This window comes from Ascidiella aspersa, chromosome 6 (assembly GCF_963924565.1).
Source record: "Ascidiella aspersa chromosome 6, kaAscAspe10.2, whole genome shotgun sequence".
Lineage (NCBI taxonomy): Eukaryota > Metazoa > Chordata > Ascidiacea > Phlebobranchia > Ascidiidae > Ascidiella > Ascidiella aspersa.
In genome coordinates, this window is record NC_139452.1 from 23,433,697 (window position 1) to 23,444,065 (window position 10,369).

Here is a 10,369-nt window from a genome sequence, read left to right on the forward strand (position 1 = left end):
GCTAAATCTAAAACACCAGTTTCTGATAATGACGAAATAGGATCTGTATAGCTGTAAATTTTAACACGAAATCTTGAATGATTTTGTGTCCAGTCCATCAGATTGATGTCCAATAGACATTTTTGCAACTTAACATACATCGGATAAAACTGGATTTTTTTGGTCAGAAATAAAGTCCATGCTCAAAATAAGCTTGGTCAGGTTTCATGTCAAAATGTTTCATATATCACATCATATTCCACAGATGAGAGGCGAACGTTTTAAAATGGTAGAACTTCATAATGTGCAAAGTTGGCTTATACTCTACGAACCTAAACATGCGTGATGAAAGTCAGATGACATGTACAATTTACTCGTGCCCCCGCACATCTTTTTTAACACTAAAAATTAAAAAATTAAAAAAAATTAGGTCCGGTACTAAAAAAAGGTGCGACACCACTTCTTTAAAAAGGGGGCATTTGCAGGCCAGTCAATCCTTACCCGAATTGGATAGTGAGATGCTTTCTGCCAGTCAGTATTCAGTAATTCCACATCTGTTCACGTGTTAACAAATTGAATATATATACATTTTGTTCAACAAATAGCACACGGAGACTCGCAAAGACAACCACTTGCGACTCCCTTTTTAGGCGACCCCCAGGTTGGGTACTACTGATGTATAGTGTCAAATGTAGAGGCATATAGCTTTCTTTCTAAATTATGAAATTGTACCGTTCCTAATTATAAATCTTCTATAATTATGGTTAGGCGCAACAATATGGGGCGATATTGCGCACGTTTGCTTGAAATTGTTTGCTTTATCCCAAATTATCCGTAGCAGTCATATTTGATGTCGCATTTGCCGGAAACCTTTAAATTGGACAATGATAACCGGAGAAGAAATCACAGTATGAAAGAGAATACTAAACATGAAAAGATAACAAATACATTTTGTTTTACACTGTGTGTTAAATCGCAGTGCGCTTCTGAGGCTCCAAGTCCAACACCGCGATTACCAGTATAGCAGAATGCTGGCGACTTGGCGACTATGTCGGCAGAAGAATCAGCCAGAAAACCAAAGAAATTGGTGAAAAAAAAATCTAAGTACCGTAAAAAAAAACTTCCAAGATCCAATTTACAAAATACCTTTTGGTTGTTTCCACACATATTTATTCACATCTATTTTTTAAACGCGGAAACATTTAATACCGCTACTGGCAGAAATTAATTTTGTTGTGCCATTTTGAAAAAAGAAGCATGTTATTTAGTGAGGAAAAAACAGTGTAAGGCATATAGATTGTTTTTAGAAAGTACACAATTTTGATCAGAGAATTGTTATGTTTTTGCAGTTTTACTTTGATTTGGCAACTCCTATGTTGAGTTGAATTCCTGTATATTAAGTTGAATTCCCCATTCCTGTTAAATGTAGGCCTACAGGTATAACATTCGCATCGGCATATTAACCATGTACTTTTCACCAAGGCCTAAAGTAGGCTATATTTTTGGTTGTTTTAATAACGCAAACGCAATTTTCGCGCTTCGCGAGAACTAGCCTGGTTTTGCTAGGTTTATGTGTCTTTGTTAAATCTATCTATCCCAAAGGTGATATACATACGCTGTGACATGGTGCACTCTGAGTCTGACTGTGACAATTTCTATTAAATTTCAGTATAAATATCATTCTTTTGAGCAATATAAATTGAAAATTTATCCAAATTTATTCAAAGAATATTTTTTTGTGCATTTCAATCTGGTTTGAGCATGTTTTTACACAAGTTCTCCTGAAAACAGCTTATCTATGCAACAGTTTTAAAGTAAGAAAAGCACACATGTACATTGTACACCCTAGGCCCCAGGCAGGGGCGCCCGCTGAAAATTTTTTAGAGGGGGGCAATCAGGGGTCCTGAATTTTCAACTTAGGGTATTCCCCTTTTTTCGCCTGTTGCTAATGAATAATGACGTCATTAAAACAGTGAAAGTATGACGTCATATAATGGTGATTGCAAGACGTGATAGAAAAAAACAGAAACACCAAATACGTCCAGCAAAAGCGAGCACGTGCGTCGTCGACAATCTAGTCAGGCGCCAGCTGCGTAATCACGGTGTACATTTGTTAACTTTAGGCAAAAAACAAACCAAGACCGTGAAATAAGTGTGTTTAATTGTGGAAGAATCATACATAATTCGACTATCAGCAGCGCAGTTTTCAAGTTCCATGAACAGAACAAGCGCTAAATTACAAGCACGTCTTCCACCACGTGCAATACTTAGTGAAGATCGGTTTTACCGGCTGTTATTATGCCACGATTGGCGCAACATCTACGCCGAGCTGTGTGCCCAGTCAGCTAAAATACAAGCTTTGGTTGAGGGGAAATAAGTCGTGTCCATAGCACGTGGTCTTAGAGTATGCATAAAGAGCATAATTTTGCGTTAACTATCATTACTTAAAAATTTATACTTTAAAACGCGCACGACAGTCACCATTATACCTCCTTTTAAGAATCTGCTTCATTTAAACAAATGTCGATGCTACGCCAACATCGGATATAAGCGCAGAGACCGAACTGCGAGAAACATACTGCGTATAACTTGACGTTTTTTAGCGCGAAAAAAAAATAAGGTTTGACTTAGCGTTGTCAATTGTCGAATACTTGCTAATCACTAATCAGTCAACCTAAACCAGCGCTTCTCAACCAGTGGGGGCCATAAGAACATTTGAGGTGGGCCACAGACAAATTTAAAAAGCTAGATTTAGTTTCATTTGTGTCATTATATTGAAAGGAATAATGGTTTGGGAGGAATTAAAAAGGAATGTGAATTTATTGTTTCTCTGCGTTTTGTTCTTACCTATTTTAAAGTTTTTTCTTCCATAAAAATTCTATTGGGCCACAGAATTTTTTTGCAAGGTAAATAGGCCACGAAAGAAAAAAGGTTGAGAACCACTGACCTAAACAAATAACGAAAGAGAAAAACTATCCTGCGTTTACGGTCGACCAAACTTAAGACGAAAAACGGCGTTTTGCGCTCGATTTTGGCTTCGCATTAGATTAAGACGCGTGACCAATTACTTAAAAAGCACGCCACTTCGAACAGTTTGCTAAACCAGACAAAAACGAAGCAAAAGCGATAATATCACTTACAAAAATGGATGGTAAGAACTCCCGCCCCCACTGGATACGCCACTGGGGGCAATGGATAGTGTATATTATTTTTAACCTTCATAAGTAATAACATATTACACTTACAAATAATATTAATAATCACATTTTGAAATTCCAGGGGGGGGCAAGTGCCCCCCTTGCCCCCCCCCCCTGCGGGCGCCCATGGCCCCAGGTTATACCTTCGCATGCCCCTTATATATTTGATAATGACTGAATATCACAAAAAATTGTTCGCCTCCGTCGCAACGCTTTGTTGTCTAATTTACTTTTTAATAGCCTTGTTTATAGCCATAACGCAGCAAGGTTCATACATTCCTTAGGCCAATACATCATTTAAGTTAAAGAACGTAACCAAAAACCGAAAAATTTAGGCAAAAAATGCTTGTCACTAGAAGGCTGGCAAGATTCTGCCAGCCTATAGGTCTTACACAGTTGCAGTTCCAAGCAGGGCTGCCACTCCTTGGGATTTGTCCCAAGATCTTGGGATTTCAGCCTAGACCTTGGGATCTGGGGATATTCGTTCCATATCTTGGGAATTTTAATTCATTAGCAGGTTAAAATTACAAATATTATTTCTACCTATATTTAAGGACCTATTTCCTAAAAAGAATAAGGAAGTGTTGGTATGCATACACTTATTAGTGATTATGCATTGTGTTAGAGCGAGAAACTTGGTTCGCGCTCTATGTATTTACTTATGTGATGTAACAATGCTATTTATTTGCTTGTGTGACGAAACAGTTCATTTATTAGCTTGTGTGACGGCCTAAATGCTCCATGCCCAATCAGCGATAATAAGGGGCAAACCTACGGCCGGATCCGCCCGCAAATGTAGTTCTTCCGGCGCGCCGCCTATTTGACAAACGATAGATATGAGTCAATTTTACATACTTTTTGACAACTTAACCAGACGTAAGGGCGAAAAAGTTTCGAATCATCTTTGTGCATTCGGTTTGTTTACGCTTTGATGCTCTCTTGTAGAACTGCGCTTCTTTACCATTGTGGCGGTGAAGGCTGACAAGTGCGCCGCGGACAAACGGAAAACGAATTAAAACATATTAGACATATATTTTTTAACTATTTATAGCATTTTTGGCAATTTTTTTTTTGTATAAAAACGCTCGCCAGGTGTGCCCGGATTGACCATTTAAGTTGGACTAACCATCAAAGTTATCGTGTTTCGAAGTAGGTTTATCACAGTTTTCATTAGCAGTATGGATGACGACGTATGGACTCGAAAAAACAATTTACTGCCTCCTTAAATGTAATAGTGCAAAAAATCCGTGGCCCGCCTCATTTACAGTTGTTCTCTAACATTTTATGTGGCCCGTAGAGACCTTTCTCAGTTTGGTATTTGCCCGCGACTAGAAAAATGTTGCCGACACCGGTGGTAGAGCTTCAATACACATAGGTGCGCACCGCTAAGTCCGCCACAGTCTCTTATATTTCATCTTTTTTAATCTTGAGATTTTTTCTAATTCTTGGGATTTTTAGACAAGAAACCTTGGGATAAATTGAAAATCAGAATGGCAGCCCTGTTTCCAAGTACTTCATAAATGTGTTAGTATTCTATGTCGCGTAATTTAAAAATCAGTGATGCGAGTAAATTAGTCAAGCGAAACAAAATCTAAAATTAGTTTTTATTTTAATCTAAAGTTAAATATATTCAGCTGTATTAGATTAATTTCACAAATGATATTTTTTTTGTTTTATAAATGTGGTAATGAATTTTATTTGCTCTGTTCTGGAATACTCCAGAAGCTTATCATACAAGACTACGTTCAGGAGTCAGGACAACATGCCCTTGGGTTATAATACGATTTTTTGCTTTTCGACTTACTGCAAAGTGGTATCAGCTCGCAGTTTGCAACCACTTTTCAACATATGCATAAATTGCGTAATACTATTTTTTATTTTGCAGGAAATAGATAATAGCATGTAAAATGAGTGAAGCTCTTTTACTCTGTGTAGCCTTGTTGGACTGTCTTGTTTTGCTCGTCATGTCAGTTTACTATGTATCCTTTATGTAAAAAAAATGTATTTTACTATATATACAGATAATAATGTTTTATATCAATTTGATAAACAATTTCTTACACTAAGTAAAAATTGCATACGTATATAGTTAAAAACTGCAAACTAGAAAAAACTAAAACAGTGATGCAATTGAAAATTTGGGATATTGTGCGGGGGTCGGGAGTTGTTAATGCTGTTTCTGCTAAAATTAGTGCGGCTATAATTACATTATTTTTAAGATTCTTCCAGCTTAAAATGAAGTACTATTCTGAAAACTGTACGCTTGACGGAAGTTTAGCCATTTTTAGCTAAATGCATTTCACATTTTTCAGCTAAATGCATTTCACAGCAACTTTCAACAAAATGCTGTGTTACAGCCAAAGCAGTTAATGATAACACATGCATTCAACATTGCCTAGTTATTTTCCAAGACTTAATATAACCTAAACAGATTATCACCTTGTCTGACCTAGAGTGTGACTACTTGAATGCCTCTGCGTGCTGTTCAAGGCTTAATAGATGTGTTATTCCAGAAGTGGTGGCAGCATGCTTGATCCCCCTTATAATGCTCTTTACTGGCCATTGGATTGTTTTCCTGGTCAACTGCCCCCTTCCTGCCTATGTATTGAACAGGTAAGACTTTTGTATGACATATTTTTGTTAATTAGTTATTTTTTAGGTTTATTTTTATTAAATGTACAACTTTTTGTATACATCTAGTTTAAAGTTAAAAATTCCATAGTCATATTTTATCTTTATTGAATACAACTGTTTATTGTTATTTTTGGTAAATTCTGTTGTTGCTAATTAGGTATATTGGAATATCTGCTGGAAATATTGGTGTTTATGATCCGACAGAAATTCACAACAGGGGATTGCTTAAAAGCAACATGAAAGAAGCCATGGTTAAACTGGGCTATTATATCATTTTCTTTTTCCTATATCTGTACCTGTAAGTAACAGTTAACTAATGATTAATTTGTATTTGTTGAATACTTTTGTAAAGTGATGCTAGAGTTTTAGTATATTTCAAGTAATGAATATAGTTAAACAGGGGAGGTATTTAAAAGTTATAATTTAAACATTTTAACCCATATTGGGTTGGAATTTTTTAAGTTATGGCAGAACCATAATTTTTTCTGGATGCAATAGCATAATCTGTTTATATTTTTTTCAGATTTGTGTATGCTTTATTAAGAGGAGATTCGTCGTCTTGAAAAAAGCCATTTTTTAAAGAAGTGCCAAATTTTTCGCTACCAAAAAAGAAGGGTGTTGAAGGATTGCATGTCTGAAGTCATCAGAAATATGCAATATTGTTTTTTATTTGCCTTAAATCTTTATTAATGGGTTATCTGAAAGTTCAAAGCAATACCTTTTCATAGTTTTAACCCCCAAAAATTTGTGTGAGCCTAACTAAAATTTAACCTTAATATAGCTCGTTTTTTTTCTTCTTTTTTTTCAACTTGGGAAATATGAGCCTGCTTTGGTGTGTAGTATTAATAACCATTTTAACCAGGTTGAGTGATGGTGATAATATGAGGACTACAAAGTGGAGTCATTAACCAAGTAATACATACTCTTTTATAAAGTTTATATATTTTGCTGTAGGTTTAAAGGAATATTGATTTTATGTTTGATTTCGCTGTTTTTACCTAGTAAAATCGTACAATTATTTTGTCAGCAATAGATCATAGACTGCTAAAAATATAGTATTTTTTACGCTGTTTGTTTGTGTTTAAGTGCTAGAGGTCACGTTGGTAGGAAAGCGCAATGTTATTTGTCTAGGATGAATAAAATCGCTCTATTTGGCCCCGTTTGATAGCTTTAACCAAGCCCAAACAGAAATAATAGTTTAATTAAGCGCCAGCATAAACGCTAAAGATGTTATAACCAAATTATCGTAGTCCTTGACACATTGTGTTCTACGGTACGTTTATATCTAACGAGAAACATGGTGAATTGGACTTTAAAGGCTACCTTTCAGGTCGCAGCAGAACCGTAAAAAAACTATAAACAACCTTTTTTGTTACCTACCGGTACTATAACGAAAATATTCCATTCCCGATCTGTTTACAGAGAGTAATGTGTAATTAAAACAATACTTAAAACATCACCTCTGAAAGGTGTAGTTTCGGTTTATAGTAAAATGAGTCTTTTTGAACCTTTGTAAGTGCTGTTTTTCGGTTTGTGTTACCATTTTCAAAATGAAATTTTGACAAAAAAATAGATAAAATATATTTTGAGCTATACGCAAATCAATTTTTCATGGAACCCTGATGGTTTCTAAATAGGGAAGTTTTTAATATTTTACGTTTAAAGCAATTCAACGTTCCAGACAAAACTTTACTTTCTATAAACAGCGGTATAGTATTATGCAACTAAACCAAGTTTATCGCGCGAAACACACAAAAAATGCGTCTATTTGGTTTCAGTTAGCAAAACGTTTACCAGAGCTAAGACGTATAGCATTAAAGATTATCACTATATCATTTAGCAATCACGTAAAACGTTCGCACGAAACGCGAAAATGTATATATTACGTGAAATCTTTGTTGTTTTTTGATAAATGTTTCTCACGTTATAATAGCCATATTACAATGTTAAATAAAAAATTACATTAACTAGATATGTTTTGGTAGAAATTGCATTTTGTTGGTTATTTAAGTCCACGCAGCGTTAGGGTTTTGACACCAAGAAATGACAAAATATACACGGCGTCATGATGCCCAAAACACTGCCACGCCATACAGCAAAACATACCATAAAAGAACGAATAAACGCGCGAAGCGCAAAAAAATTAGTTTCCATAGTTAAAGTTCGCAAAAAATATAGTTTGACACTTGACAGGCATTCTCAGGGCCACATTTGGCACGTGGGCCTATAACACGCTAAAACAATAGAAAAACTCCAACTTAAAAATACAGTACAGGTGTATAGGCAGTGGTGGGATTCAGCCGGTTCTACAGAACCGTCTCACAAATTTTCAGCGAACCGGTTAGCATTATATGGTTACAGAAGTATTTTTGCATTTTATCTGATACATCGATTTTTGAGTTTGAAGTATGCGCACGTTTTTTTCTGCACGTAAAACAGTTATCGTAACAGTTATATTGACGTTTGCATGTACCAGTTATTTTTGAACTAATTTTCCTTTTGTGATCGTTTGTCTGAAAATTAAATTATTGCATCCTGTTCTTGCAACTGCAACTACTTTAATTTCAAGACTATAGGTAGATATAGATAGAGAGTATGTTTCTAAAAAAATTACTATTATCTGTTGGGCTAATTGCGCTATCGGATTACTTTCTATTATAGGCTTAAAATAAAAAGACAAATAAATTTACTAAATTCCTTGCGTAAAATTCCAAGAACTGAAAGCTCAGTGGAAGAATGATTAAGCAACTGAGTTTGCAACAGATGATATATATTCATCTTTTATGAATAATGCTTATGCAACTTCTGCTTCTTATATGCCTAGGCCTACTGTTAATATTGTGTCACCAGACAGGTGTAGTTTTGTAACAGAACCGGATAAAAAATATGACTGTTGTGATAGAAACGGCCATTGGGTTCGGGTATAGGTAAAACAATTGGTAGTAGGTTCGACACAAACTCAGATTCAGGCCTAGAAAATAAACAAAGAGTTCCGCGGCTGACAAAAGATGAGATCTACACGCATCCACAGCACAAGGGTGGAAAATGTTCCACCCTTTTTCGTCCTATATCTTCACGACTCACAATGTGCCGTTTTCCGGTGAACTCGTCTAAACTTGTTAATGCGCATGAGTAGGCCTTCGTCGGACTTGGGATTTGGGTTGTCTTATACTTAATTCGCAAATCCCACTTAGCAGCCCTGATTAAAGGTTGGGTAGATATTGGAATTGTGTAAACAGTTTATTTAGCTGGGCGCAGCAGAACGATAATGTTGCAGTGGAGAATTTAAAAAATGTCGACATCGATGAATGTTTCGCCCTTAAACTAAAACAAATTGACGCATAGGCTACACTATAGGTTATAGCTGTCTGAAACAGCGAGCAATAATGTAGCCTAACTTCTGATATTAGGCCTATATCAAAGTCAGTGTGATTTGATTTTACCACGTTTTAAATAGTTTGAAGAAAACGTCGTTTAGGTGTGAACATTTTAAGTGTTTGTTAATTGTGTTAATTGTGTGTTCAGTTTCAAACTCATCCGTATAATTTGGTCAAACAACACTTTATTTTGACCAGGGAGTCGAACCGCAAACCGAGCCGGAACTTTATGAACCGGTTTTGGGTCATTTTTTTCCGAACCGTAACCGAACCTCAACCGTTTTTGGAAAGATTTTAAGGATCCGAACCGGAACTGAACCCAATAATTAAAAAACAACACGAAACTTAACCGAACCTGTTAACAAAAGAGGTTCACTCCAGCATGACGTCACAACTTGTATTTCACAGAGTCAAGTAACGACATGTTCGATGTTTTAAGAAAAAATATGAATATTGGTTAAACAAAACGTGGATTTTTTACTTTTCAGAAATTTGATTAATGAGTTGCTGTTTTTTTAATACGTCACGTAAATTAGATTAAATGACTTATAATTCAAAGATTACACTCAACATTTATTGACCTGCTTTTTTGGATTTAACGCAAATTATATTGTATTCGAACCGGAACTTTATAACCCGGTTTTGAAATAACAACGGTCGAACCGGAGCTGAACCGGAACTTTTAAATTGCTCAAAACCGAAACCTGAACTGAACCGGATCCCGAAAAAATCCTTGAACCCGAACTGGCAAACGGCTCGACCAGTGTTCCCTCTAAGGTGCGCAATTGCGCAGCCACACCAGACAAATTGCGCAGTAAAATTTGCTTTTGCGCACTTAAATCTTCTCAAACTAAACCCAAAATCTTCACTTTTTTGCCACAAAGTTTGAGCATTTAGCATTGGCCATTTTTTCATTGATGTCTGTAGCTAAAAGTAATTAACTCAAATTCGCATTGACGATTGTGACGTAATAAATTACTTTGTCTAATCGGTTTTATCTTCAATGCTGTGTATGTTTTTTTTATCTCACGTAGAATTAAATGTCTACTCAGGAAAATCGAGAGACCGAACATAGCAGTGGAGTGTTTAACAATAATTCGGGATTATGAAACCGAAATGCATTTTTATGGACGTAAATTTTTAACACAATTACAGTTTTTACACGATTTAGGTGCAGATACA

General features: G+C 35.8%; 1 protein-coding gene across 1 annotated transcript; it reads left to right on the plus strand.

Moving 5' to 3' along the window:
* The first annotated feature begins 5,059 nt into the window (after positions 1–5,059).
* LOC146140876 (protein cornichon homolog 4-like) lies at positions 5,060–6,965 on the plus strand. The gene is made up of 4 exons (XM_083392091.1): positions 5,060–5,155; positions 5,608–5,789; positions 5,968–6,108; positions 6,334–6,965. The coding sequence occupies exons 1-4, from the start codon at positions 5,084–5,086 to the stop codon at positions 6,371–6,373; spliced, it is 435 nt and encodes a 144-aa protein (XP_083248217.1). The 5' UTR covers positions 5,060–5,083; the 3' UTR covers positions 6,374–6,965.
* Positions 6,966–10,369: the final 3,404 nt, after the last annotated feature.

What these genes read in the sequence shown, in the direction of transcription:
- LOC146140876 (XM_083392091.1), top strand. Translation starts at nt 5,084, where the DNA reads ATGAGTGAAGCTCTTTTACTCTGTGTAGCCTTGTTGGACTGTCTTGTT. An exon ending in CCTGCCTATGTATTGAACAG is followed by an intron (nt 5,790 to 5,967) that starts GTAAGACTTTTG and finishes GTTGCTAATTAG; the next exon opens with GTATATTGGAATATCTGCTG. An exon ending in TTTTTCCTATATCTGTACCT is followed by an intron (nt 6,109 to 6,333) that starts GTAAGTAACAGT and finishes TATTTTTTTCAG; the next exon opens with ATTTGTGTATGCTTTATTAA.